This window comes from Drosophila busckii, chromosome 3L, assembly GCF_011750605.1.
Source record: "Drosophila busckii strain San Diego stock center, stock number 13000-0081.31 chromosome 3L, ASM1175060v1, whole genome shotgun sequence".
Lineage (NCBI taxonomy): Eukaryota > Metazoa > Arthropoda > Insecta > Diptera > Drosophilidae > Drosophila > Drosophila busckii.
The window spans coordinates 16,708,880-16,736,866 of NC_046606.1; the positions used below are offsets into that span (position 1 = coordinate 16,708,880).

At 40.4% G+C, this 27,987-nt stretch overlaps 5 protein-coding genes and 3 non-coding genes across 9 annotated transcripts; 3 read left to right on the forward strand and 5 right to left on the reverse strand.

The window, feature by feature from the left end:
• Positions 1-7,729: 7,729 nt before the first annotated feature.
• On the forward strand, positions 7,730-9,331 carry LOC108598258 (fork head domain-containing protein FD2). The gene is made up of 3 exons (XM_017984874.1): positions 7,730-8,097; positions 8,536-8,788; positions 8,843-9,331. The coding sequence occupies exons 1-3, from the start codon at positions 7,733-7,735 to the stop codon at positions 9,329-9,331; spliced, it is 1,107 nt and encodes a 368-aa protein (XP_017840363.1). The 5' UTR covers positions 7,730-7,732.
• Positions 9,332-9,391: 60 nt separating this feature from the next.
• On the reverse strand, positions 9,392-11,275 carry LOC108598422 (60S ribosomal protein L28). The gene is made up of 4 exons (XM_017985049.2): positions 11,204-11,275; positions 10,334-10,433; positions 9,906-10,148; positions 9,392-9,550 (listed from the first exon to the last, which is right to left on the reverse strand). Exons 2-4 carry the CDS (start codon positions 10,424-10,426, stop codon positions 9,476-9,478), a joined length of 411 nt encoding a protein of 136 aa, XP_017840538.1. The 5' UTR covers positions 10,427-10,433; positions 11,204-11,275; the 3' UTR covers positions 9,392-9,475.
• LOC117134814 lies at positions 10,498-10,572 on the reverse strand. Its single transcript, XR_004458861.1, has one exon. It is a non-coding gene; the product is annotated as a small nucleolar RNA CD11 (small nucleolar RNA).
• Positions 10,713-10,790, reverse strand: LOC117134816. Its single transcript, XR_004458863.1, has one exon. It is a non-coding gene; the product is annotated as a small nucleolar RNA CD11 (small nucleolar RNA).
• Positions 10,938-11,013, reverse strand: LOC117134815. Its single transcript, XR_004458862.1, has one exon. It is a non-coding gene; the product is annotated as a small nucleolar RNA CD11 (small nucleolar RNA).
• Positions 11,276-11,567: 292 nt separating the features above from the next.
• On the forward strand, positions 11,568-12,516 carry LOC108599063 (eukaryotic translation initiation factor eIF1). The gene is made up of 3 exons (XM_017985843.1): positions 11,568-11,703; positions 11,972-12,129; positions 12,189-12,516. The coding sequence occupies exons 1-3, from the start codon at positions 11,676-11,678 to the stop codon at positions 12,333-12,335; spliced, it is 333 nt and encodes a 110-aa protein (XP_017841332.1). The 5' UTR covers positions 11,568-11,675; the 3' UTR covers positions 12,336-12,516.
• Positions 12,517-14,264: 1,748 nt separating this feature from the next.
• LOC108600389 (la-related protein Larp4B) lies at positions 14,265-20,762 on the forward strand. Its single transcript, XM_033293651.1, is given in 11 exon segments — positions 14,265-14,492; positions 15,134-15,929; positions 15,994-16,243; positions 16,441-16,830; positions 16,892-17,462; positions 17,530-18,026; positions 18,085-18,711; positions 18,713-18,739; positions 18,741-20,082; positions 20,161-20,586; positions 20,650-20,762. Coding segments are annotated over 10 exon segments (4,749 nt in total). The 5' UTR covers positions 14,265-14,473; the 3' UTR covers positions 20,391-20,586; positions 20,650-20,762.
• A 4,034-nt stretch (positions 20,763-24,796) lies between these two features.
• On the reverse strand, positions 24,797-27,987 carry LOC108600745 (probable protein phosphatase 2C T23F11.1). Of its 2 annotated transcripts, none has more exons than XM_017988493.2 (4): positions 27,886-27,987; positions 27,009-27,351; positions 26,620-26,950; positions 24,797-26,536 (listed from the first exon to the last, which is right to left on the reverse strand). In XM_017988493.2, the coding sequence occupies exons 2-4, from the start codon at positions 27,291-27,293 to the stop codon at positions 26,130-26,132; spliced, it is 1,023 nt and encodes a 340-aa protein (XP_017843982.2). In that variant the 5' UTR covers positions 27,294-27,351; positions 27,886-27,987; the 3' UTR covers positions 24,797-26,129. The 2 variants fall into 2 exon arrangements, with proteins under 2 accessions (XP_017843982.2, XP_033149543.1); XM_033293652.1 differs by lacking the exon at positions 27,886-27,987 and adding an exon at positions 27,619-27,718.

The following is a 27,987-nucleotide window of genomic DNA, read 5'->3' on the forward strand; positions in this document are numbered from 1 at the left end:
CCAGCAGCAGCAGCAGCAGCAGCAGCGGCATCATCAGGAAGGGGTAATAGGGCTATAGGGCTGGTGAGGTGTGGTGGTGGGGGAGACTAAGATGGTGACGATGGCAGCTTCCATAATTCGCTTGGCGACGCGCGCTCAATTCGTGGGGAGTAAAAGCCATTAAAGTAACAACCAGGCACAGCACGTTTTTACGGCACAGGATTGTGGGACTTTGGTTAAGGGAGTGTGAGGTAGAACTCAATCGTAAGCGCAGTGGCAGCAGCAGTGGCAGCAACATCATAAACGACGGCGTCGGCATTTAGAAAGCGCAGATATTCCTGTCAAAACGATAAGCGCCCAACAGGCGCAGTGTCGAGTTAGTAGAGCTCTCAGTCATCAACAGAGTGAGCGAGCGAGTGAGCAAGAGAGAGAAAAAGAAAAGCGGCAACTGGCATTTTGCAAGGATTTTTATATGCCAAGTGCTGAGCTGCTCTGAGCGTCTTTAAACGTTTTTGTGGCCGTAGCTGTTGCTGCCAGCAGCCAGTGGGTGGGGTTGGGGCTTAGGGGTTGTGTGTGTGTGTGGTGCGTGGTGTGTGGCATTGTCATTTATGTATCTATTCGCAGCGTCTTGCCATTGCATTGCTTAAATGCCTTACGGTAATTTCATTCACTTACGCGCACATAACTTGCAGCACTCACGTATTCGCATTCACATTCGCACATTTTATTTTTTTCCTTTGCCCCTGTTGGGGACAACAACAACAACAACAAAGGGTATATCAAAGTTATGGCCAAGACAAGGTGCGTAATGATATTCGTGTGATAAGCGCACGCACACGCGCTCACGCCTCAAGCGCCTCACAGCCTTAAAAAGCAGAAGCAGAAGCAGAAGTACAGCTAATGAGACTAACAACAAACAAATATGTACATAAATCTTTAGCACAAATTGCCATGTCCAAGACATAGAAAAAAAAATAAATAAAGAATATGGATTGCTGCCTAATCACCTAAAGCGGCGCTGTGGTTACTTTTGCACCTAAGCCGCAACAAATCCCCAAAAATATTTCACAAGTTTATCCCCTTAGGTAGGATTTTGTGGGCAATGCGCAAAGGCAAGTGAACGTTAATCAAAATCTAAGGGCAAGCCTTACAGCACAGACACAGACACTTGAGCAGGCCCGCAAAATTTTTAATGGCTCAATAAAAATGCCATTTGCGCTGCCAGCCAAGCCAGCAAGCAAAACAAAAAAAAAGGGAAAAGGAGCAGCAACTGAGCTTTAAAGTCATGCCAATGGCTGGCCTGGAAAACAAATGCCAAACAAAGCTTAACACATTTCCGCCAAATGCTTATCTAATCAGCGCAAAGTATACTGACACCTGAGACGCCAGCAGCATCCGGCTCCAGGCTCCAGGCGCCCGCCCAGCCAGCTGTCAGTTGAAGCCAGTTGGGGCATTAATCTGCAATTGCCAAAGATTTCCGCTGCAAATCGTATCAAATGTAAATCAACAGCAGCAGAAGCAGCAACAACAGCAGTGCGCACTAGTTCTGTGGTGGGGGGTTGCGGGCTTGGCCCAGAACTAGTTGCACATTGGCTGGCTGGCGTTTATTGGGCATTTATTTTTGCCACCCATTTTGTTTGTAGCGCGCTTTATCAAACAGAAAATTTAAAAAACAAATACGCTGGCAACAACAGCAGCAGCAACAATAACAATAACAACAACAACATTGGCCACAATGGCAACAACAGCCATTAATTTTTTTATTGGTTCTACGAAAAGCGATTCCCTTGCCTTTTACACAGATTTCCCAAACATTTAAAAAGTGCGAAAAGATCAAAGTGAATTCCAATTCCAACTTACTGACACACACACACACACACACCCTCTTATGCCTAATCCCTACAACAAATCTACTAACAAGCTGTGCCACAGCTACAACAACAACAATGGCCACAAGAAAAACTATAAATGCCCATAGCTCGACTTGACTTTGCTGCTTGATGATGTGGCGTATTTGCTTGTAAACATTTGACGAGGCCCCTACGACGACTATGGACTTGGCCTAAACCAAAATTAAATCAGCCAACTGGCCGATTTTTGCTGCAATAGCAAACTGATATTTTGCTGGCGCTGCCAAACCGCATATCAAACTGTCGACCATTTACCATTGGAGCTACAACGAGGTGCGGCCTGTGCCAAGTGGTTTTGGCTGCCGTTGTTTTCATAACACAAAACGCTAACCAAGCCCCGCAGCAACACACACCACAGCAGCCCGCCCTAGTCTTAGCTGCTGCTGCTGCTGGGCCAACTTTTGACGCCACTTTGTCTGGCCTGCCCCGCCTTGGCGGCCTGCATTCAGCTCCGAGAGCACAGGGAAAAAACGAAAATAATTGTAATTCATAGATGCTCTTTTTTATACTCTAAGCAGAAGAGTTGCAACGAATTGGCTTTGGAGTTGTGTGGGAGTTGGACGTATAACGTATAGTGAATGGGGTGAACATACCCTAGAAGTTGGCAACTTTAAGATATAGTTTAGTTTGAAAACAATTTATTTAAGAATTTTCCAAAAATGTATGGTAAGTATAAGAAACAATATTTATAGAATATTGCGTAAATTTTTTGGAACTTAGAGCTGAAGGTTCAAACAAATCGGACCCAACCTCAAACTTGTTAAGTATACGTACAGTTGACGCTATTTAAATATCAGGGTTTGCTTTGACAGAATATAACCAAAGAATACAATCCTATATATTTTCATCATTAAAAGGCTAAGCTTAGAGTTGCAGCTGCGTAGAATCCAAACCTTGCCTCAAAACCAGTTAAATATTCTTATCTGTACATCTGTAATGCGTTTGATATTGCTCGCATAAAAAGCATAAGCACTAGCCGCAAGCCAAATGCAATTCAATCAATTCAAATTGCTTGCATAGTGTGTGTAAACTTCGACGTGTCAGAGCCAGCACCGCAATGTTGTTATATCGTCACTTGTCTGCCTCGCTAAGAGCAGCAACTGAACTGTGTTGGTGGGGTAAGGGGTAAGCAGGGGGGCAACTAGCTCGAGTTGTTTACACGTGCCTTTGTTGCGCTAACGCTAAAGCCTGATGCGATGCGATGCGTGTGTTCTGCAGCGTATAGTATTGAAGGAACCCGAGACCCCAACCCCAACCCTATGTCGATTGCCGGGGCACTGCATGAAGTTTTGCGTACGCGTATTTACATACAAACACATGCACACATAAACAGCGATTGCCAAGCTGCGCAGGCAGCAGCAGCAGCAGCAGCAGCAGTGGCAGCGTCGAGTTTTCCCATGAAAATAAACACAAGAGTTGTGAGTTGTGTGTGTTGCCAGGCTAAAGCAAGTCGCCAAGATGTCTGTGCTGTGCTTTTTGACTCTGGCGCACCTGCTCTGAAGGGTTTGAGTGGGGGCATAGTGGGGTCAGGTATTGGGTATTGAGCTACTACTGCTGACAAGCGATGTGAATGGCTGTGTGTGTGTGTGTAGAGGCTCTGACGTCGCTGCTGTCTGGAAGGACGTGTCAGGATGTTACCTTGTTGCCGTATTTTAATAATGCAACGAAATGAAAGTGGCTGTCAACTGAAGATTTGACAGCTGCTTTGTCGCACGACAAGGATCGATGATGGCATTTGCCAAAGACTGCGCAAGCAACAAATGAGCGAGACAGCAAGTGTGACGCACTTGTATAATTAACAAAGTCACCAAAAGAAAAAAAATACGTTAACTTGAGCGGTTGAGCGGTTTGGGCGGTAGCAAAAATCGAAATCTGAAGCTCATTAGCACATGGCTGTTGTTGCCTTTGTAACTCATAAATGCCACAGATCTTAAGCCCCAAGCGCTCGCACACACACCATGACATGGAGCCCACCAGCTGGCCCACTTGATGGCATAAACACCAGCGCAGTGCTCCGGACTCTTTGAAGTGCAAATTACCCGCGGGGTCAAACCGCCATTGTACCAGGCAATTGAAGATATTATAAGAGCGTGTGGATGGTGGGGGTTGGGGTTAGCTAGTTAACAAATGCGCTCTGGGCATAATACATCTTGGAAATCTGTTTTAATGGCTCTTCCTCTAACGGGGGGCACTTGAGCAGCTTTTTGAAGCTGTTTGCTATTTTAATGTGGTCGATATTCTAAATTTAAACAAATAAACAAACAATACCGCTTTGCGATTGTTGTTGTTGTTTTTTTTTTGTTGTTGTTGCCGCTTGAACACTGTTGCTTGTTGAAAGTTTATTGTTTTTAAACCTGTGCAGCTAAACTGTTTAGGATTTCTTTCCGCCTTGAGTATCCGTTAATTTGCCAATTAAAATCATGCCATTGCAAAAACGAAAATAATAACAATACCTATTCATTCATATCTGTATTCATCTCGTTCATTCTGAATATCAACAATTTTCAAACGAAACTTGTGTTTGCTTTATAGAGATCACAGCCAGCGCAAAATTTGGGAGCAGGGGCTGCTGAGGAGATAGTTTAAATCAGATTTCATGAAATGTAATTGATGCTCAAATCTAAAAATGTTTTTTGAATAATTATGAAAAATTGATGCAATTAAATTTTTTTTAATTTCTTTTGATAAATTTAAAAATTTGTAGATTCAGATTTTAGACTTTTGATTTGTAAATAATATTTTTTTTTTTTTTTGTATCGTGTTTTCATATAATTAAAGGATGTAAGAAAAATTAAAATATTCTTACGCCTACATTAAGTCGTTCAGCCCTAAAACACATACATGCGTATGTAGTTAGAAAACTGCATAGCTCTCTCAAATCTCAAACAATTTTCTCAAAACTTGAACTAACATATTTGGTTTAGGTTCTAGTTTTCAAAATAATGGAAATATGTAACCAATTTTAGTTTTATAAGCTAAGAAACTTTACACCAACATCAGTCCTGTACCCTCAAACGAAGCTTCTTAAATATATATTTATATAACCTATATACCCAAATCCTCTATTCTATTAAGCTTGGTGAGCGTTGGTTAGATGAGAATTTAGGGAAACCTTTATCCTCCTCCCACCTTCAGCTGCCCTTAACAAATTATGTGTCCTTTCACATAATTGCTTTCCAGTCTGCAGGTCCATAAACACTTTTGACTTAAATTTTTATTACAAATAGGTGTGTGTATATTTTTTTTGTGTAGCCTAAATAGGCCTAGTGTTGTCTCTTTGTGTGGGGCTGCAACGCAACTAGTGTCAAGAATCGCATAAATTTACGTTGTTGGGTAACATATAAATGCGTTTGACTCAAAGTGTGCCATTTAATGGCCACCAAAGGTCACGTTCACACCGCTGTAATGGCTGAATGGGGCGCCCGCTGCCTGACAATTCAGGTAATGTGGATAATTTGCTGTCAATGATGTGTAACGCTGCCGCCCAACAACAACAACAACAGCTACAGCAATGATGATGATGATGATGATGAAAATGAGGCAGAGCTGCTTGTATTTGTTGTCAAACAACAACACGCAGCTAATAGCTATATAGCTGCATTAAACGGCAACTACTATAAATAGGCGCTACTAGAAGTTAATGGTACTACAGCCTGAGCAGGGGCAAGTGTGGCGAGCTCTTGGCGGTGGAGTGGGAGGTGTGACAAATCACCCTTGTTGTGTTGAAGACACCGCAACTAGCTGTTGATCTATGCTTTGTTATTATGATTTAAATGCAACTGCAGAGACAAGTCTGAGAGTGCAAATCAAAATTTGACAAGGTGTTGACTTGTGTGTGGCAGCAGCAGAAGCAGCCACAACACATCGATCGACACCAAGGCATATAAATCAGATTGCGATCAGCGATCAGCAGAAGTCACGCACTAAACAATAACTACAATTACACAATGTTGTTGTTAGTTTTTGATTAACTTGCGCCTGTGGCTTCTAAATAAACAGTCAGAGCTGCGTTTTATGGCTTAACGTGAGCGATCAGTCAAAACTAAATAGAAAGAAGCAAGGGGAGTGGGATTGTTATTTCAGACTTGCCAGCGGCAATAAAAATGTTATATATTTGTTTCCAATACTATACGCGATAGTTCTAAAAATAAGCAAGCCTGCCCAAGGCGACACATGCATATGTCTTGCAGCCTACTAAGTGAGGCACGATCTGTGGCATGCAACTTGGCATAGCACTTCACATTGCTAGGATAACCCATTGTTTTATGACCCATTTTTAACCGCGGTAAGCGCTCGTAAAAACTTTTGGGAGAGAGCGTGAACTAAAATCCTTTGTATATGAACTTCGAACTCTCACACACATGTTTTAGGTTGGCTATGGAAATCGGCAACAACTACAACTCAGCAGCAACTGCTTCAATTGGTCTTTTGTGTATTTATTGTTTTTATTTCTTTCAAATGAGTTTCTGCTTTCTACGTGAAACAAACAGCGGCATAGCCTGCCTGATCGTAAAAATTCGATCGTAGTCCTGTTTTAAATGTATACAACATTGTTTTACGACTTCAACAGATAGTACTGCTAGCCGTAGCAAAAGACTTTCGTTTTTCTTTCTCCCAGAAAATGGCGCACTTGACTACATATACGCTGTACTTGTGAAAAGTCGTAAAAACCCCCCCGCCCACAAAATCTGAAAGGAAATTGGATTATATTGCAGATAGCGGAGACGACACCGTTTGACGAGATAAACCAGGTTCAGAGACTCAACATTAGCCGAAGCATATGGCCTCATAGATACTAGGAAACATTAATTTAATGTAATATTACAACAACAATAAAAACAGAACAATGTTTATGATCTCCATTGAAGAAAGTAAAGCACTTGAAACACAACGGTACATTTGTTATCAATAACCTAACAATAAAATTGAAAAACGTTGCCACAAAGCTAAGCAAAATGTAAGTTTACTAGAGCTTAAATAAACAGCAGAAAAATTCTTAAAATTACTACAATTACTTTGTTTAAAGATCAATAGCGTCGAAACTATGCCATGTACAATTTGCCAAAATTTCATTTGTTGAACAAAATTTACTTCAATCTTGTGTATTTTGAATAACACCCACGCCAAAGACAAGAGGCTCCGCCTCTTCCAGCAAGAGGCCAACAAAAATGAATAAAGAGAGCGCAGAGTGTATGATCGCTGTGTGTGTGTGAGAGAGAGAGTAGTCCGCCCCAACAAGAACTGCGTGCACCAATGAAATCGCTGCAAAAGTCTTTAACTAAAAATGAGATGTAACTTTTTGCAGCATTTAAGCGTTAACAACTGTTGCTAAATTTATTAGTTTCCATACTAATAAGTTTATTTTAAAATAAAAAATATATATCTGCAGCTTGGCTGCCTAAAACTCTGGCTGCATTTTCAACCAATGAGCGCTTGACTCTCTGACTATAAATTTACATACTGTGGTGCTAAGTGTGTGCGTGTGTGTGTTATTTATAGTACGATATGCTCTCTTTACACACGCACACACATGCACTAAGATCTTTACTTGCAAGTGCTCCATATGCCTTAGTCAGCCCACAAACATTCATTCAATTGTCGATCGCACTGCTGGGCAGACGCTGCATAACCGTGTCGCATAATTAATAAATTATATTAAGCATACGACAGCGTCTACATAAAAATATAAAACATATTATTTATATGTTTAAAGTGCAGTGCAGTGCTGTGCATTCAACCTGAACCAAAAGTTTAAGTTTAAGTGTTATAAAAAAATAAAAAATAAAAAAACAGACAAATTAAAACATAATTTTCATATAAAAAGAACAATAAATAAATTAAGCATGCTGCCCACATCTTGTTATACAAATGCAGCGTCATTTCAAGACAATGAAGATTTGGTCAACTCTTTGCTGAGCTGCCCGGAATATCTGCGCAACGGCAATCCTTTGGCAACTGGTGCCGTCGGCGCGCTTACCATGGATGGACTCGCTTGCAATAACTTTCCCAGCACCTTCTATTATCAGGGCATGGATAATTTTTTAGCGTTGCACAACAATATCTGGACATTGCCCATATCATTTCTGCATAATGCACATCGACCTGAAAAACCGCCCTTCTCCTATATAGCGCTGATTGCCATGGCCATAAGCAGTGCGCCCAATCAGAGATTAACGCTCAGCGGCATCTACAAATTCATAATGGATAAGTAAGTAACACATATACAAGTTAATGCATTCCTATAATCTTGCGTTCTTTATATTAATCCTTTGAATTGTTTTGAATCACATAATTTATGAGAATTTGTATGAAATTAGTTTTGGCGTATATCCAAACTGATCCTATAAAGCAAGCAATCCTATGATTATTTAAATTATATCATCAACAATGAGCACAGCTATTTTCAAGCTAATACAGAAATGAAAAAATATATGCATATTTATTTTATGCACATAAAAAATAAAATAAACAAAGCGAAATTATGTTTAGGAAAAAAATTTTAAGATTAATTGCTTCAACAACAAAATTCTTTCAAATTTGGAATGACTTTAAAATATAATTTTAAACATTACCTAATTCTGAAACTAAGACAATTGGTAAAACCCTAGTAGCGAATTAATATTATTATATAATTATTTAATTTTAGATTCCCCTACTATCGTGAGAATAAGCAAGGCTGGCAGAACTCCATTAGACACAATCTGTCGCTCAACGACTGCTTTGTCAAGGTGCCGCGTGATAAGAATACCATAGATGATAATGATAGCGCCGGCAAAGGCAGCTACTGGATGCTGGACGCCTCCGCCACGGATATGTTTGAGCAAGGCAACTACCGACGGCGACGCACACGGCGTAGACACTGCGCCAGCAGCAGTCGCTATGAGCGAGACGCTAGCAAGGTAAGGATGAGTTGGGGCATATGTTAAAACACAGCTATAATATTTTACCTACAGGAGGCCAATGGTAGTAACGACGGCTCAAGTGGAGAGTATCAAACACGCAGCGACTCATTGCCCGACTTTGATATATTCTGCAGCGAGAACGGAGCACAACCGCGCCCCAATTATTCAGATCGCATAACAGAGCTGCATCGACAGTATCTATCAGTATCCTTTGGCTTCAACAATTTGTTCAACAATCAGACGCGCAGCAACGCCGCTCAACGTTTACCCAGCAGCAGTGAATGCAAAGAACGCTCTGTCGACAGTCCTTGCTCAAGCCAAACCGCCCAAAGTGCTGCTGATAACGCCTTGCCTGAATCACATTCCCCTAGCGCATTTACACCGCCACACAATCGCACAACGGATGCAGTACCAAGTTTACATGATGGATTCAAGGGCCTTCAGCACTTACTGGGCGGCGACACGCCCACGGCATCCACGTCAAACAATCGTTCAAAGACCACGCTATTTACAATTGAGAACATAATTGGCAAACAGTGACATAACTTAACACATTGATTGTAAATAACTATACATATTAAAGAAGAAAAGAACATCTAGTTGTAAATAATTTGTGATTTTCAACATTTTTTTTATTCTTTTGAGTAGAAAACAACTCCACCATTAATCTTATCTGGTCGCATTTTACTCGGGCTTCTTGGCCTTAACCTGAGCGGGCTTCTGGGAGCGGAGAACAGCTGAGGCACGACGAAGAGCAGCCTATAATAAAAAAGAATATCTTTAATGACTGCGCATTTACAATACTCAATTCGGTTGCACTATTTTAGCTTCAGTAAAGTTTTTCGACACCACATTTCAGCGATCTTGGTAGTTTAAAATTATATATCATCATAACATCAGCCCACCATAATAAATACATAGTTCAATGTTTACCTGCAAGTAAAACGAAGAAAAAATCATAATTAACTATTGCTCAAGCAAAAAAGAAAAGCTCTTATTTTATACGGATTCAGTCAAAGCTGTCGTCACGACTTTTCAGCGATCTTGGTAGTTTTAAATTAAATATCATCAGTTAATGAATGAACACCGTTAACAAATGCTGATAAAAGCTAACCTGTGTCAGATCCTTGCGGTACTTGGAGCCAATCAACAGGTTCTTCAGTTTCTTCAGCGAGCGACGAGGACCGGCCTTGAAGTTAACACGAACTGTGTTCTTCGCGGGGCGCTGGCCATATTTGCCCTTCTTAAGCACGGCAGTAAAGCCCTTCTTATCAGCAGCAGGCACAACTCCAAGAGTCTTCTTGTGCACTACACCGCTGTAGCGGTAAGAGCTGACATTGGTCAGATTATTGGGTTCCTATAAAGATTGGGTTGCACATTAGTATTTGTTGTATTAGAGAGCATACTCAATAATGTAACCAATATTGTCAGATTAGAGTTACTATCATGTTGTATTCAAATATCATTGTGAAAGTTGTAAATTGGAAACATCATTGAATATCCTTTACTATAGAGAATTGTAGATGTGTGGTTGCAACTTACTGTGCTGAAGGGTCTCTTCACATCACGCTTCTTCAACAAGAAAGCGTTGTTGTTGCGAATGATCAACCAATTGAGGTGCGAAGAGGTTGCCATCTCGAGTCTGCAATGCAATAACAAATACTTGGTTAAATGTCGTACAATTATACTTAAGCTGGCTTATTGATACTAATTTTCAGTCTTGGGTGATGAATATAGTCTTCAAGAACTCTTCTGCTAATTCGTTCATCATATAATATGATATACTACTAGAAATTCTTTTGCCTTATTTTAGCTTACCTTTATTTTTAAATCAAATGTCGCATGAAGAGTAACAGCCATGACATGAAATAAAGATAAAATCAATTTAGTTGCCATCTTAGACACAAAATATATATAGTTTAATGAATGGTGTCAGTCTTGGGTGATGAATATAGTCTTCAAGAACTCTTCTGCTAATCCGTTCATCACTTTGGCGATATGACCACTCAGTAACAATAACATGTGCTTACCTTTTTTCCAATAAGCCGAACACATATGAAGAGTAGCAAGAGGCATAACATGAAATTAAAAAATGCTGATATTATAGTTACATATATAAACATTACACTCAAAAATTAATTTTCATTTATAATTTCAGTCTTGGGTGATGAATATAGTCTTCAAGAACTCTTCTGCCAAAATCATTCATCATGGAAGGGGTTTCTAGCAGCATGGCACGTGTATTGCCAACGGAGAAATGTTACCTCCACAATATTTCACATTTCTAGCTCTTGTTGGTCAAATTACTATGCACCTCCATGCCAGTAACCATATGCGTTATGTTTTAGTAACATTTACTACTCCGTTCCAGCTATAACTTAACCAAATCAAATCAAAAATCTAAATGCCCACCTTTTCTCGTTGAAAGACAAGCAGGAAAGAAATATGGCAGCCACAAACGCAAACTCGGCTGCGATTAAGCGCGCAGGGTTGCTTAGCAGTTCACTGCTCAACGATATATCGTTAAAACTATTGAATGCAATGAACCAGTAACAAAATTTGGCTAAATTTATTTAATTTTATTTTCTTAATTATGAACTACATATCATACTAATTCTTCAACAAACTACAAAGAACACAAAAATATTAATAAAATGTCTTATTCAATGTTCAGCAGAGCAATGTGAACATTTTTTGTTCATTTGTAGATAGAAGACATCATGAACACATCGCTCATCGAGCTATCGATAGTTTTGCAACTCTAGTAACGACACAACTCTGTTCCAAAGGCTCTGTCGCTAAAAAGTTAAATTAATAGTCCGAAAAAGTCTTAAAACGTTTCAGAAAGTTTTTGTTTTAGGCTGAGGTTTCTTTTTATTGTCGTATGTCCATCCAGAATTTAAACACTCGTGGTAAGTATTGAAACGCACACTTTCTACACACACATGTCCGTCGTAATTTACACATGTACATAAAAATGGCTGCTCGTTGGGACTGGCTAGTCATCAATACTCACATACAAACGAACACATGTATGTTTGTATGTATACCTAATACATATGTATGTACATGTGCATGTGTCCTATGGGCATGCAACGCGGGTGTGATTTACAGGTTTTTCATTGATACATATGGCATTTTGTTTATTGTTGTTCCTGTTTGTGTTTGAATATATTTCAGACCCCTTTGCTGATGCAATCAAGGGCAATGATGATGACATTCAAGACGGACTTGTGCATATAAGAATCCAACAGAGGAACGGTCGCAAGACATTGACCACTGTTCAGGGCTTATCCGCAGAATATGACTTGAAGAAAATAGTGCGCTCCTGTAAAAAGGTATGTCAACGTAGTGAATATAAGGTATCTTGGTTTATTAATGTAAAATTACTTCGCAGGAATTCGCATGCAATGGTACTGTAATAGAACACCCAGAGTATGGTGAAGTTCTACAACTTCAGGGCGATCAACGTGAAAATATCTGCCAATGGTTGACCAAGGTGGGATTAGCGAAGCCAGATCAATTGAAAGTCCACGGCTTTTAAACAGATGCCAAGGAACAAACTAAAGTGTGGATATTCTTACGCGTCTTTCATACATAAACAACAAACGCATATATATATAACACTTACATATATATACATTATATACCAAACTTGCTAGTTCTTTGTTCTAATTAACTAAAAGCTCCTCTCGATTTATATAAAGACAAAAGCAATAGACCATTAACTATGAACAATGTTAATCATAAAAGTTAAATAAAATTAAATGTTCATTTTAAAGACTTTTGCTTGTTATACAATTATCTTGCAGAATAACTTTAAAATTTTTTGAGTAATATCGATTATGAAGTACAAAATAAACAAAACAGAATTCCAACATGAATAAACATTAAATAAAAATTAGAAAACAAAGGATTAAACATTGAACAGAAATTGCCCAAGGAAATTCGTTTCAATATTCTTGATTATTTCTCATATCGATAATACCAATCGGTGAGCGTATCGGCGCATCGACGGACCACCACAATAACACTCAGTGTGATTTTGATGACAGCAGAAAATAGTAATTTTAGTACGTAATCCACAAATCATTTTGATTTTTAATTGTAAAAGCACTATAATTTGTGAATTTTGCTAATTTCTTAACTAACGTTAATATCTGTATACGTGTACTTGGGGAACGCTTGGTGTTTCAACGGCAATCGCAATCGCCAGCAGAACACATAACAAGTGGTTTTCAATTTACATTTCGACGGCGTATCAATAGTGCTGCTGCAAAATATATAATTGCTGAATTAGTAATCTGAGCATATATGCATACATTTCTCTGCGGGGTGAGTACATTTTAAAGTGTTTGTGATGAATTGTGTGTTGTGCCATTACTTGTTGGAAGATTTAAACAAACGCCCTGCGTTTGCATTTTGTTTAATTAGCAGAAAAATATTAGGTTCTCAGGTTTCGTTTCCGACGTTCCAAGGCAGTGCAGCGCCACGAAATTTAGTGGTACTCTCTGTCAAGTTGAATCAACATGTATAAAACTTATTAAATGGGAAACCGTTTACATTGTCATTCAATATTCAAAAAACGTGCGCGTGCTCTTGCAATGTTGTTGGAATAGCATCAGTGGCCTGCTGGCTTGGTCTTTTTTTTTGTGTAAGTTTTGCGCCCCAATCTCAATGCAACCGTGCGCAAATGGTTCACAGGCTATCGAAACGATTGATAAAAGGAACGGGCGAAAGTTTTTCTATAACGATGAGACGTCAAATTTTTTTGGCTTTGTAAAAAAATTTCGCGTGACGAATCGTTGTCGAAAACAACTAATAATATTATTTAAAACGGTTGCAACAATTAAAGCATTGCGTTAGCGCAATTTCTGCGGGTGTGGCAAAGCAAGTTTGGTCGTGAGAAAACAACAATAAGAAGCAAAAAGAAAAAAAATCAATCGCTGGTTTCGCTGCACGGGCCAATTTCAATTTTATTTCTGCGTATATTTGTGTGTGCAAAAAAGAAACAAAAGGAAACCTAGGCATAGAAGAAAAGCGAAAATAGCCACGGAAAAGAAAACTAAATGAGAACAAAAATTAAGTCATTGAAGCCACAGCCACAGAAACGGGCAAAATAGACGACAACTACAACGAAACGTTGGAAGTTTTGTTGCAAATGTGGCACGAGCCGAGATGAGAAATGAGAAGATACATAGTGACAGTCAGTAGTGGCCAGCAGTAGCAGCAGCAGCAGATAAATATTAAAAGCAAAGGAGGCGTTGCAGCTTGTGTGTGCTATTCGCAGTACAATCAAATATCTGCAAAACAGTCACATATAGACATATGTACATTGATATTGACTCGTTTCAAGTGAAAATCCAAATTTCCAAATAAAAGTCTCAACTGGGTGTCAGTAGCACAAGCAGCAGCAGCAGCCGCCGCCGCAACGAGGCAGCACGTGTGTGTGTGTGCGTGCGTGCGTGTGTGTATGTGAGCGAGTGCAAGACTGTAATTGATGCATGTGTGTGTGAGTGAGTGAGGCGCGCGTGTGTGTGTGTTTGTCGTTTGTGCAAGTTTTGTTGGGGCTGTGGGGTGCTCGATTTGAAAGAGGAGTAGTGAAGGAAGAGCGCCGAGTTGTCTTGGTGTGTGTGTGTGTGTGTTAGTGGAATTCTTGACAATTCCCCAACATACGTTACCATGGAATATTACCACCTAGGTTAGTAGCAATTTCAATTTTTAATCATCAAAATCAAACAGAAATATATGCGGGGCACAAATCTATATACACTCATGCACACATTTGTACATACAAAATAACTACTTACGAATACAAATGCCAAACAATGCCCCCGCACTTTCACATTCGGACATAAGTACATAATAATATATATACTACTCACGAATACATAAGAACACATATTGTATGCTGCATTTACTTTAAGGTGAGGCCAAATCGCAAAGTTTTTTTGGTTTTTTTTTTTTAATTTTGCTGCATCAGTTTAACTCCCCTTTCTCTTCGATGCCAATCTCCTTCATCCACTCCCCAAGCAAGCGTTTTGTGGTTATGTTTAAGATCAAATTAGCTGGGGGCGACTGTGCATTTATTTGTTTGTGCAATATAAGAAATCTATAGGAAGAGTGTCTAGCCAGCAATACAATTCCCATGGAATTCGCTGGAGCCTCAGCTCTTCCAATTACAAAGGCCTAGTGAGTGTGTGTGTGTGTGCGTTATGTATATGCAGCCATAAATGTGATTAATGGAACACTAGGAAGCATAAAGATTGCATAAACTATATAATTATAAATTTATAATTAGTCATAGCAGTTTCTAATTTATTTTGTATTTTCTACCGACAGGCTCAGGAGGTTATGTTTTAATGAATGCAGATACACTCAAGCTTCAGCCGCCCGTCTACACAAATGTTCCTGTCGAAACGGCAATGTTAGCAACCAATATATTTGGCCCCGCAACACAAATAGCAGCTCCACCAGCAGCAGCCCATATACCATTGATCACCGCAGCAGCAGCCGCCGCCGGAGCAACAACAGCAGCAGCCCCTCCACCACAAACCACTGCCCAGCCCGCAGCCACACAGCAGCAGCAACAGCAGGCGGCACAGCAACAGCATCAACAAGCCCAACAGCTTCAACATCAACAACAGCAGCAGTTACTAACGCATTCACATACTCACGCATCGCACGCTCACGCTGTGGCAGTTGCCGCCGCCCAACAACAACAGCAGCAAACGCCAACTGCCATACAGACAGGTGCAGTGCATCTGCAAGCGCATCCACACCCCCATACACATACCCATCCGGGACAGGCACATATGCAGTACGGGCATCCGGCACCGCAGCCGATGCCGCTGCCGTCCACTGGCGAAAGCATTCAGACAACCACAATAGACAATACCGAATACGCCATCATGAATGGAGCTATAGCTCAGACTCAGGATGGCCAAATTGTCTGCTACACTACAGAGGCGCTTGTACCTGGTGTTAATAATACGAATTTAATTGCCCTTGAACAGCAGCAGCAGCAGCCAGAGCTCGTGCAACAGCAGCAGCATCAGCTGCCGGCCGACGAATGTGGTATGCCTCTGGACAAGCTCAAGCAGATGCTGGCCACACAGCTTGATTACTATTTTTCCAGGTAAACTAATCATTGCTTAATAATATAAATTTCATTACTAATTACTTGATGTACTGTTTTGCAGAGAGAATTTGGCAACCGATACTTATCTGGTCTCCCAAATGGATGGCGATCAATATGTGCTCATAAAGACAGTGGCCAATTTTAATCTTGTTAAAAAGCTAACCAAGGACATCAATTTGATTACCGAGGTGCTACGCGAATCGCCAAATGTGCAGGTCGATGAGGAGGGATTGCATGTGCGACCGAACCACAAGCGTTGCATCATCATCCTGCGTGAAATATCCGACAACACTCCACTGGATGATGTCAAGGTATGCGAATTAAGTAAAGCAACAAAATATGAGAAATACAGGCCCATGCATAGATCATATTTATATATTCAGCTTTAAGCTAGATAAAGTATGCATATATTCATATGTTTATTTGTGTGTGTGGTTGTTATCCATATGCTGTTGCAGTTGCTTCTTGTCTGCCTGATTACTAATAATATTGTGTCTTCCTAACGCAGGCGCTATTTAGCAGCGACAACTGCCCGCTACCCATTGCCTGTGAATTTGTGGCCAACAAATCGTGGTACATTACCTTCGAGACGGATGAGGATGCACAAAAGGCCTTCACTTATTTGCGTGAGGAGGTCAAAGAGTTTCAAGGCAAACCAATAATGGCGCGTATCAAGCCAAAATCCTTCATCAATAGAATGCCAACCGGATCAAATATGAAGAACGGCTATCGTATTAATTCACCGCCAACTGCCGCAGTGTATGATCCAAACTCAGTACCTGCCGCTGCTGTTGCCGCTGCAGCGGTCAACTATAATCCTCAACAGCGTTACGTATACGCCGCCAACGGGGCGGCTCTAGCACCAGCTCCAGTCTCCTACAATGGTCAGGTGTTGATCGTAAGTCTAAAATAAATTGAACTCTTTGTTGCTCGTATTAAACTCTAATTTGAAATTGCAGCCATTGCAACAGCAGCCGTTCTACTTGCCCTGGCAGGCCACACAAGTGGGGGCCGCTGCAGGTGCCCATGGCCAAAACTTTTATGAGATTGGTAACATATTTGCCCACAATGGGCTGGCACCGCAGGCTGTGGCTGCCAATTATACCACAGCACCACCACCCACCGCACAAATTGTGACCACCAATAAGCCGCAAGGTGGCGGTGGACGCTACAACAGCAATCATCGTGGCAATCCCAATATTACTGGCGCTGGTCCACGCGGTGAGCCGCGCAGCAAACCGCCACGCACTGTACAGCAGCAGCAGCAACAACAACCACAGGCTCATATACAGGGCAGCAACATAATCATGGCGACGCCATTGCGTGGCGTCAGCGTCATACCCGCCACTATTGTAGATCCAACGCAACAGCCGCAGGCGCAACTGCCGCAGCAGCTTCAACAACAACAGCCACAGCAGCAACACCAACAGCTGCAACAGCAGCAGAACAACAGCCAACAGATGCCGCAGCAGCAGCAACAGCAAATGGTTACGGTTAATGCTGCTAACAACACGCGCTATGCGGTCAAAGGTAATTGGAAAGGTAACTTCTGCTCTTGAACATATGTGCATACTAATGCAATTACTTTACTTGTCAGGTGGCATGCAAAAGAATCTGGACAAGAGCTATGGCAGCCATCATCACTATAGCACGCAGGTGCCCACGATTAGCCACCATCAAGCACCGCAGCAGCAGCCGCAACAGCAGCAGCAGACTCACTATTCAATGCCTTCCTCAAGCGCCGCCACCACGCCGCATCCCACGTATGTCAATGTCAGCAGCACGCAAGCGCTGCCGCAGCCCAATCAGCAGCAGCAGCATCATCATATGGTTGTGCATACACAAGCTGTGGAGTTGCAAGAGCCCACAGCCCCCACTGATTCTGTGGCTGTGGAGCAACAGCCGCCAGCCACAGCCACACACAATATCCAGGCGAATCGCAGCAATATGACGTCCAGCCCGTTGTCCAACGCCATGGCCGGCAAGGAGCAGTCGCAGTCGCAGCCTATGCACTGGTCAACAAGACCGCGTCGTCGGCGACGTGATGAGGAGGGCACACCCCTTAACTACTCACCAGGCGGACCACGTGTGAACGTAATTGTAATTACGACTTGCATGCTTTGTTTATTTGTTAATATCTTATTATTTGCAGATCTACGGCGGCTCAACGCAACAACAGATACTCTCATCGTCTTCGGCTTCGTCCAGCAGCAATGTGCAATCCTCTACGCATCGCGAGAACCATTACAGCACACATGATGCGCCGCCGCAGCAACATCGTGGCAATTACAAGGGCAATAATTACAATCCGCATTATCATGCGCAACAGCATGGGTCTATGTCGCAGCATCATCATCACCACAGCCACAATCAGAGCTCGTTGCCAGCTCAGCAACAACAGCAGCACCAGCAGCATCACATGCCCGCTGCCCAGCAGAGCTCCACTCATCACTATCACAATCATCATCATCACAATTCCATTGGCAGCAATGTGGGCAACAGCAGCGGTGGTGGCAACCAAACTGCCACTGGCAACAACTCTGGAAACGGCAACGTCACTGGCAATAACAGCAACAGCAACATGTCCAGCAGCATGGGCAGCAATAGTAGCGGTGGCGAGCCTGGCCGCAACGAAAGAAACGAACGTGGCATGCATCATGGCGGTAGTGGTGGTGGAATGGGATATCAGAGTCACAACTCGCACCAGCAGCTGCAGCAGCAACAACAACAACAGCAGCAACAGCCGGCGGCGCCTACTCAGCCACCACAATTTGATTTGGCAAGCAGCCGCTTTTCCGCCACTGCCGGACCACCTCGGCTATTGCACATACGCATCATGCTTCCATGCACAGTTCCCACGGCTGCTCCACCGCAGTCGCCTTGTCGCACAAACAGGCGGCAGCCAATCAAAGTCAGGCGCAACAGACGCATCAGCAGACGCATGCCGACAGCAGCGACGAGCAGACAACGCGTTCGATAAATCATCTGCAAGCCGAGAGCACTGCACACAGTTCCTCCGTCAACAGCAACACCTCAACAACGGGCTCAACTGTCGCTCCAACAAGTGGCAACTGGGCCGAAAATCGACTATCGGACGTGGTACGTACTGGCAAGGGCAAAGCTGCTCGCAAAGATGCACCTGCTGGACAAAAGTACAGCACACAGTCGCAGCCACAGCCACAACAGCAGCATTTGCCACAACAATATCAACAACAACAACAACAACAGCAGCGAAATATGACAATTAGTCCCACACCTGCTGTGATGGTCATGGTGCCAGCAGAGGAGAGGGCGGGTCCTTCTGGCAGCAACACTAAAAACTTTACTAAGCAGAGCTCTAGTAACAGCAACAGTAACAGTAACCCGATCCATGTGATAAAGTGTATAACACCAAATATCAATAGCAGCAACAAGCAAAGCATTGCAGCGACGATAGCAGTTGGTGAGGACGCAGCTACGACGCATGCTGCACATCAGCTGGATAAATCAATCAAGACTGAGGATGAACTGCATCCAGTGCACAGCGGCAAGCAGCAGCAACAACGCCTAGCCGAAGGCTTCGGCACTCATCAACAGCAGCAGCAGCAGCATGTTTCCCATGACTATATGCGTGCTGGTGCTGGTGGCGTTGGCGCTATGCCACCCGCTGTTGCCGGCCATTTGCCAAACTCGGGCGCTGGCGCCTGCAGCACAGTGGCCCTAAGCAGCGGTCTAAACGAACTGAACCTTGGACAGCATAAGAAGCCATTGCAGCAGCAGCAGTTTGTCACGCCACATCTCAAAAAAGAGCCCAAAGATGCTAGCAAGCACAAAAGTGTGGGCACGTCCACATCATCGAATTCGGTGTCCACGGAGAATATTGCGGCCGCAACGGCCAGTAAGTTGAGCTATGCTCAGGTGGCACAGCACCATCGAACATCCTCAGAGAGCAAAGATGGTGCGATGTCGCCCACGGGCAACCATAAGCTGGAGCTAGTCTTCGGTGATCCCACCGCGCATACGACGGCAACCGATAAAATCGCACTGACTGACAAGCGGGCAGCGCCCGCCACGGGCTCAACAACCCAAACGAGTAAATCTGCCAGCGGCACACAGACCATGAACTCCACTCAGGTAGCTGGTGCTACGCCAGCTAGCATCAAGGATAGAGGTAAGTAGAAGATAAGCTAGCACGTTTTAAATGTTGTGCTTACAATTTGTTTTACTTATTTTTGCATTACATCCATAGACACGAATCAACGTGAATCACGTACCAATGCAGCACCAAATGCCGGCAGCCTGCGTCACCAAAGCAAAGAGAAACCCTCGTCACAGCAGCAGCAGCAGCACCATCATCATCATCATCACCACCAGCAACAACAACAACAACAACAACAACAGTCACATTATGGAGCTAATGTCGAGCATGGTAATCAGGGTGGCCGCAAGTCAAGGTCCAACAATAATAACAACTCCTAGAAGCAAAAGAAGTCGCCCCATACGCGACACATGTGAAAAAGCTTCGCCTAATGCATTCTGCAAGGAGCGCATCGTTATACCCCCAACTGTACATAAATTCCATATGTAAATACTAGCAAGAGCCGTTTATTTTTTGTTAGATTTATCTATAAGCGCTATAGCTATCTAACAAGCTAACCAAGGAGGCATATGTAAGGTGAGTGCTGTGTATATAATATTTATTTATTGATTTTTACCTTTTTTTGTTTGACACTTGCAGTTGTGAATGCTGCTACCAACAATAGGAAGGCAAACAACTTGGACCAGTTATCATAATATATTATTATATTGTAGGCAAAGGAAATATGGTGCATAACTTTAATGTATACAATTCTTTCAATATTTATTCAATCGCCAACTTTCTTTCACACACACAGACACACACGAAAAACTTTACATATATGTATACATATATATTTATCTAAATGTATAATCGGTTAATGTTAATCTACATTTTTACCTTAGCTTGAAGGGGTATACAGACATACATATATCTTAGACTAGCGCAAGAAAAATTAAGCAAATGTATACCGCATAAGTACAGAAAAAAGAACACAAGAAGAGAGAGAGAGAGAAGAAATCAGAAAGATGCATAGTATATATGCTTAGATTATATTTACGATTACGACTTAATCTAATGTTCGCTTGTAGTTAGCTAAGTTGCAAAACTGCATAACGACAACAAAACAATAGAATTATTTGTTCGATTACTCATTGATTATTGATGATGATGAAAAAACATGAGTGCCCTGACTCATGCTTAGTTTTGTTTATTCGTCATTTAAACAAATTTCAGTTTGCTTTTAGCCAAAACAAATGTAGACCTTATACACACTCACACACATGAGAGTATATAGCCCTTATATAAACACATATACTTATATACATACATATAGAGTGATGTCATATACGCTGGCTATATACGCTAGTCCCATACGTTTTAACTTGTTTATATGATTATAATTTATAGACGAACGACCATTGAATTCTTTTTTGTTTATTATTATTAATATAAGTATTCTTTTATTTAGCATTGGGGATTCTTGTACTTAGTTCATGTCATAAGGGATCCTTTACACAGAAACAAACAAACACACACACACTCACATATATGGACTGGCACAACTAAACTAATTCCTTCTACACACCCCACCTCACGTCATATATTAATTTTAATCTTATACTTATATGTATATCTATGAAAAAACTTGCATACATTTTAAAATTGCATTTCTTCTACATAAAGGCAATTTTCTCAGTTTGATGGTTTCACATATTTCAACAAACGACAACAACAAACTCTAGTAATGCATTGCTAAAATAACTTAAATTTTATTACGTGTAAACAACAACAACAAGAACAACTAAACTAATCTTAAAGTGTCCCCCATATGAAACTCGCCACACAAAATACAAATATTTCTGTATATACATATACAAAAACACACACACAGATACACTGACACTTAAATTAAACAAAAGGTGCCATAAAACTAAGACAGACAGACACACACACACAATGAAACTCTAAGGTTTAGGACAACACAAATAGGCATTTAAAAATTATATATATTATATATACATACTAAAATACCTTTTATGCTCACATTTGGTTTCGCTCTTTGGTTGTCCCAGCAAAAACAAACATAAGGAAAAAAAGTTGAAAAGTTTTCTTTTATATTTTATTTAAATTAAATTAGTTGTTGGATGCTTCAAGCTAAATCTTTTTTTTTTTACGCACAAGAGCAAAATTTTGTTTCATATTAAAAGGTGAATCAAGTATAAGGAGTAAAGTAAATTTAAGAAATAAATTAAATTGGCGACAGAAATAATTGATAATCGCTAGAGACTAAGCGCATATACGATATAGTACATAAACTTCAAGCTACGTTAAGTGATAAGCTTAGATATCTATATATACATATATATATGTACACCTATATATAGGCGATAAGCAACACACAATTGATGACTAACAATTGAGGTTTTTGTTTAAAACATTTAAAACATTTTCCGAGAACAAACGTCTCCGCCCTTTCACTTCCAAGACCAAAAGAAATGAACGCAATGTTGAAAGAATGTATTGTTTTTGTTTTTTCTTATTTTTTTTTTTAATATGTATATATGTATATATATATATACGATTTATTATACAAAAATCTCCCAGTAGCGAACAATTTAGCCAGGGGCTAGAGTCACAGTAGCGTTATTCTCTCCTACTCTTTAAAGCAACAGCAGCTCGCTCAACTGTTGCATATTATACCAAATGAAAAATGTTAGATATCGGTCCATTATCGTTTTATGCTCTAACTATGCAAGACTTCCAAACAAACAAAACAAAACATTAACATACAAATTAAAACAAACATATATACCTACAAAATCTATACTTATATATATATATGTATATATATATTATTATGTGTATAATTAATTATTTAATGTAATTCTAATTTGTTTCTATGAAAACAATCGAATATGCTAAGTGCCTATACAAAAACTAAAACATACACTAAACACTGTGCAGTTGTTGCACCCCACTGAGTCAAGGTCGTGGTCTGTTGAGTAAGCCTAAGATCAGTTAATTACTATATATAAACAAAGTATATACATAAATATATTGAGAAATATCATTAATATTTTCTGTTATGTTAGTTAGAGAGCTTGTCACCAGTATTAGCTCTAGTAAGAATATGCTGAAAAGCTTATTCTTAAGCTAGAGTTGAGGAATTGGGGCAGCTGCTGTTTGGCCTTGCTTAGTGGTGTGCCATGTACTCACACACACACACACACACAAACACAAATTATACACACTCAGTTATAACTTAAAATAATGCATAGTTTATAGTATACCTATATCCTGATTCCCACACCACTATCCTTAATCCCCCTTCCTCACTCATACACGTACATACATTGTTTTCAAAGTTCTCAAATGATTTTTGTGCTCACACCCCGTCGGCCAATGTACAGTTCAAAAGCAAAGAAATGAAAACCCGTTAGTGCGGCCGACTTGCGACTGCTTTAAGTAATGTTGATGAGATATCGGTGAAGTTAGGATCGTAAGCGCAGACTGGGACAGCTGCCTCTTGTTGGAGGGGGCGGACTGGACAGCGATCATAGCAAACGCAAAGACACGCTGATGTGTGATATTAAGCAGCCCCCTTGGAACAGGCAAGGTCAGACCTCCGCCCAGCGCGCACCTTATGCATCTTATAGAAGAGAGTTTAGTGTTAGCGAAACGAAAATAATCTAATGGATATGATGATATGATAGGTATGATATGATAATGATAATGATGGATTATGCGAATGATAATATGGATTATACAAAAAGAAAACATTGTTGATGTTGAATAATTTTAAGACAAACAAACAAATACAGCAAATGAAAAGAAATGGATTAATTAATTGATAATAAATTAATTCAATTGTTATTGTAAAACCTCAGTTCTTAAGTTATTTATTTTGTATATTTAAGCAGCGCTTATGACACTGACAATGACATCTTTGACACCTTGTTAAAACAAAAAACAAAACCAATAACTACAGATTATAATAGAAATAATAATATTATTGATAATAATACAATCCCTAGCTATATACACACCACCAACTCGAAACCAGACAGAGCTCTAAATTATTATTTTTTATTTTCGACTTTGTTTCAAATTGTTGTGCAGAGAGTCAGTACAGAATAGCTTTGAAGACATTATTATTATGTATATTATTTATTATAATTATTATTATTATTGGCAGACACAAAATGCCTTTCACAAGCTTGTCGCTTTCTTCTCAATTCTAACTTCTTTTGGCACTGCCACGAAATGTTTCAATTAATTGTACATACAACTAAATACATGCCCCTATAAATATATATATATATGTAAATGTATATATATTTATATATGTGAAATTGGAAATATTCACAGACAGACAGACACAAACAGTTGCTTTATATAATAGACAAACACTTTTAGATGCAAGTTCTTAAGTGTTGTCCCCCTCCCCCAGATAGATATTGTATAAAATATATAGCTTAAATATGATAATTGATAAGCGCCACCACACCTACTGTAGTTAAGATTGTCTGTGAATATAGCCAATATATATTGCCTATTGCTTTTTGCTTTCATTCTTCTTGGCACTGCCATTAATAATTCATAGTTAGTAACACCCACACAAACACACACACCCACACTATCCCCACCCCCCACAAACACTTTCTTGATATTTAATTGTTTTGCGCGCCTTGTGAAGGGCGTTAAATAAGTTACTTTACTTGTTTTCGCTGATAAGCCGATGATGTGTATATGAAGTGTTTATTATTAATATTATTTTTGATTTTCTTTTTTGGTTTTTCTTTTCAATTTACTTGCATAAATAAGCTTACGCACATTGTTATCACTAAAATAAAATGAACATGTCTGTTAAACCTAATAACTACAAACAAATATAAATGAATTTAAAATACAATCCATGTAATAATATCAAGATAAGATTAACACTGTACCATAATTGATATTTGTAAAGTAAATGGTTTATGAAAATGCATATATGGTTAAAATCTAAACTAAAACTAAACAATATTTCTATGCGATAAAGAAATCATATTGTAAAACATAAATATAACAAACCATACACTGAGCAACCAACAACAGCAACAACAACAAAAGAAAAACAAATACCTACAGTAGTTAAGAGTGAAATCTAAGCTCATCTTTATGAATAAATGTCAGCGTTATAAACAATTAAACTTACGAGCTAAAACTTAAAACAAAAAATGAAATACAACTAATAAATAAAGGAAAATAAAACCAGTTATTGACGTCAGACAACTACAAAAAATAAAAAAGCTGAAAAAAAAAAACAAAAACAAATCATAAATGCATATTTTATTTTATTGTATGTATCATATATACGAGAAAATCAAATAAAAAGAAAAACCAGAACAAACGTGCATGCGACTTAAATTTTTAGTGGGGAAAGGTCAACAGTGGAAGTAGTTGGTTCCAAAGGTCATTGGAGCATCAAAGTTTGAAGCTTTACAATCTCTTTATTTATTCTAGTTGCTATATTAATGATGTCGGCACAACAACCCAAACCAATAAAAAATACAATTTCTATAAAATTTTGGGTTTTTGCTCATGTGTGTGTATTTTCAAAATCTCATATTATTATCATTAATTATTGCGATGTAAAAAGGCCTCTAATATGACTACAATAGTTAAGGCCCACGTTAAATCGAGTACTTAATGGAATTACAACGATCTTATGGGCTCAACAAAACACTATATTTAAATTTATTTGCTCAACTCCGTTGCCTTGTTAACATTTGTAGGACCAATACCCAAGACTCAAATTCTATAGCGTATAGGATAATATAGTTACACATACATAAATACTAAACAAGTAATACAATTTTTGTTTGCTTTGCCAAAAAACATCACAATGAAAACCAAAATTTTTTATAAAGTAGAATAGTGGATTGTTGGACAAGAACATATAGAAACAATTGAAGGGTTTTGTGGAACAGGAAGTGTTTTTGGCGCACGTGTAAGTACACATAACGAAAATATTTGGCCATAAGGGCATTGGTAAGGCGCGCTTGAAAATTTTGCTGCCAGCAGCGGATTTGAAGCCAGATTGCTTTGTGGAACACTTTGCTCGCTCGCCGGTGACTAAAGTTTAGACTTAGGCTCTAAGGCGTCTCGACAGGATCGGGCTCCATATCGCAATCGTCGTTTTTTGGTTCCGTTGAGTTGTTGACTGCTGTTGCATCCACTTCGGGCGTTTTTGTATCTGCGGGTTTCGGCGTACTGCTACTCGCACAACGTGCCACCAGCTCAGAGTAAGGCTTATCGTGCAACAGACAGACTAAGACAACAGTCATGTTGTCACCGCCCAGACCGCCCATTTGACAATCTGGTGCTAGGCAATGATTCATCAGTTCTTCGCAGATTTCCTCCGGCTGCATGCCGAGACCAATACGTGTGCGACAGAACGTCAAGACTTCCGCATTGCTCATCACATCCCAAATGCCATCACATGCCAGTAAAATAAATTCCCAGTCCTTCATTATTTCACGCGTCTCCACATCCGGGTAGGCTGCACACAGATTGAGAGAGAGAGAGAGTGAAAGCGCATACAATTGCTTGTTGGTCAACAAAGAACTGTTGTTGCACACTCACCTGTGACTATTTGCTCTTCCGGCTTTTTGTTGCTACGCTTAAATACGAAATCACCTAGCGCACGTGAAAGTGCAAGATTGCCGTTAACACGATTGAACTCCACCCAGCCGCCGCCTTCGATAATGCGTTTGGACTCTGATTCGTTGTTTGGCTTGTGATCCATAGACAACACCTCCAGCTCACCATTCACACAGGCAATAGCGCGCGAGTCGCCCGCATTTGCGCAATAAAGTTTGCTATCCTTAACCAAGACCACAACGGCTGTAGAACCAGCCATCTGCTCGCCCCATGCCTCCTTGTGCAGCATTTCGTAATCGATGTCCAAGAAACCCTGTAATTTTATAATTATTGAAACACTTCTATATATGAAATTAGTCAGCATTACTCACCTGCTTGAGCGCCATTTCGATATCATTCTCATTGTATTCGGGTCTCTTCAGTACGAATTTGTGTAAATGCTTGCCGGCGTATTGGGCAACCGTAGCGCCACCGTGGCCATCATAGACGGCAAAGAAAGCCGCTGTCGGGTCGTCCGGCAGCGAGAGTATATGTGTGTGTGAGTCCTCCATGTTGATGCGCCATCCCTGCATGCAGCTGCTGCCCACGCGGTACATTTGATTTTGGCAATATGACGACTCCTTGGCGGTCACCGGCTCCGAGAGCGTCTGGCCCATATTTGCTGATCTACGTTGTTATGAATTAACGTCCGAATATCTGTAGCTGTATCTATAGCTGATGTTATTGGGGGCATATAAAAAATGAATTGTTAATTACGAAACTGGCAGCCAACTTGCAGATAGGAGATATCAAAGATAAATAACTGCACGTGTAGTTGTGTGTGTGCAAAGAGATTAGCATATCAAGTTAATGATACGACTATGACCAGCATAAGCTCTTATTAAATAAACGTGCTGATTACAGACTCTATTTTGGCAACTTAATGATGCATACTCTACTCTCACACACACACATGCAAACGCGATACTCGCGTAAACATACGTTTAGCGGTATGTAGAGCTATGCAAAATACATTTACACGCAGTATGCTTAAGTATTTATTTGCATGTTCGCCTGATCGACCTAGGGGCAAAGGCCAAAACAAGATAAAACGCTGATAGCCCGCTGGCAAAATGACTTGTGACGAGTGCTGGGTGCTCAAGTTAAAAAAAAACCTGACAAGCACATTCATGCACAGGCTTGCACAAAATGGGAGCACTGTATTTAGAACAATGCTGTTGCTTATCAATTAGCTGGCGCAATGCTTACCTGCTCTGTTACCTACGCACTTTTGCTTGCCTGACGATTTTTTCAGAGTACATTAACAAAAATAAACAATTAAATAGGGTGCTTGATAAAGTGTTGGATAAC

What these genes read in the sequence shown, in the direction of transcription:
- LOC108598258 (XM_017984874.1), top strand. Translation starts at nt 7,733, where the DNA reads ATGCTGCCCACATCTTGTTATACAAATGCAGCGTCATTTCAAGACAAT. An exon ending in TACAAATTCATAATGGATAA is followed by an intron (nt 8,098 to 8,535) that starts GTAAGTAACACA and finishes ATTTAATTTTAG; the next exon opens with ATTCCCCTACTATCGTGAGA. An exon ending in ATGAGCGAGACGCTAGCAAG is followed by an intron (nt 8,789 to 8,842) that starts GTAAGGATGAGT and finishes TTTTACCTACAG; the next exon opens with GAGGCCAATGGTAGTAACGA.
- LOC108598422 (XM_017985049.2), bottom strand. Translation starts at nt 10,426, where the DNA reads ATGGCAACCTCTTCGCACCTCAATTGGTTGATCATTCGCAACAACAAC. An exon ending in TGAAGAGACCCTTCAGCACA is followed by an intron (nt 10,149 to 10,333) that starts GTAAGTTGCAAC and finishes CAATCTTTATAG; the next exon opens with GAACCCAATAATCTGACCAA. An exon ending in ACCGCAAGGATCTGACACAG is followed by an intron (nt 9,551 to 9,905) that starts GTTAGCTTTTAT and finishes TTTTTATTATAG; the next exon opens with GCTGCTCTTCGTCGTGCCTC.
- LOC108599063 (XM_017985843.1), top strand. Translation starts at nt 11,676, where the DNA reads ATGTCCATCCAGAATTTAAACACTCGTG. An exon ending in CCAGAATTTAAACACTCGTG is followed by an intron (nt 11,704 to 11,971) that starts GTAAGTATTGAA and finishes AATATATTTCAG; the next exon opens with ACCCCTTTGCTGATGCAATC. An exon ending in TAGTGCGCTCCTGTAAAAAG is followed by an intron (nt 12,130 to 12,188) that starts GTATGTCAACGT and finishes ATTACTTCGCAG; the next exon opens with GAATTCGCATGCAATGGTAC.
- LOC108600745 (XM_017988493.2), bottom strand. Translation starts at nt 27,293, where the DNA reads ATGGGCCAGACGCTCTCGGAGCCGGTGACCGCCAAGGAGTCGTCATAT. An exon ending in TCGAAATGGCGCTCAAGCAG is followed by an intron (nt 26,951 to 27,008) that starts GTGAGTAATGCT and finishes ATAAAATTACAG; the next exon opens with GGTTTCTTGGACATCGATTA. An exon ending in GGAAGAGCAAATAGTCACAG is followed by an intron (nt 26,537 to 26,619) that starts GTGAGTGTGCAA and finishes ATCTGTGTGCAG; the next exon opens with CCTACCCGGATGTGGAGACG.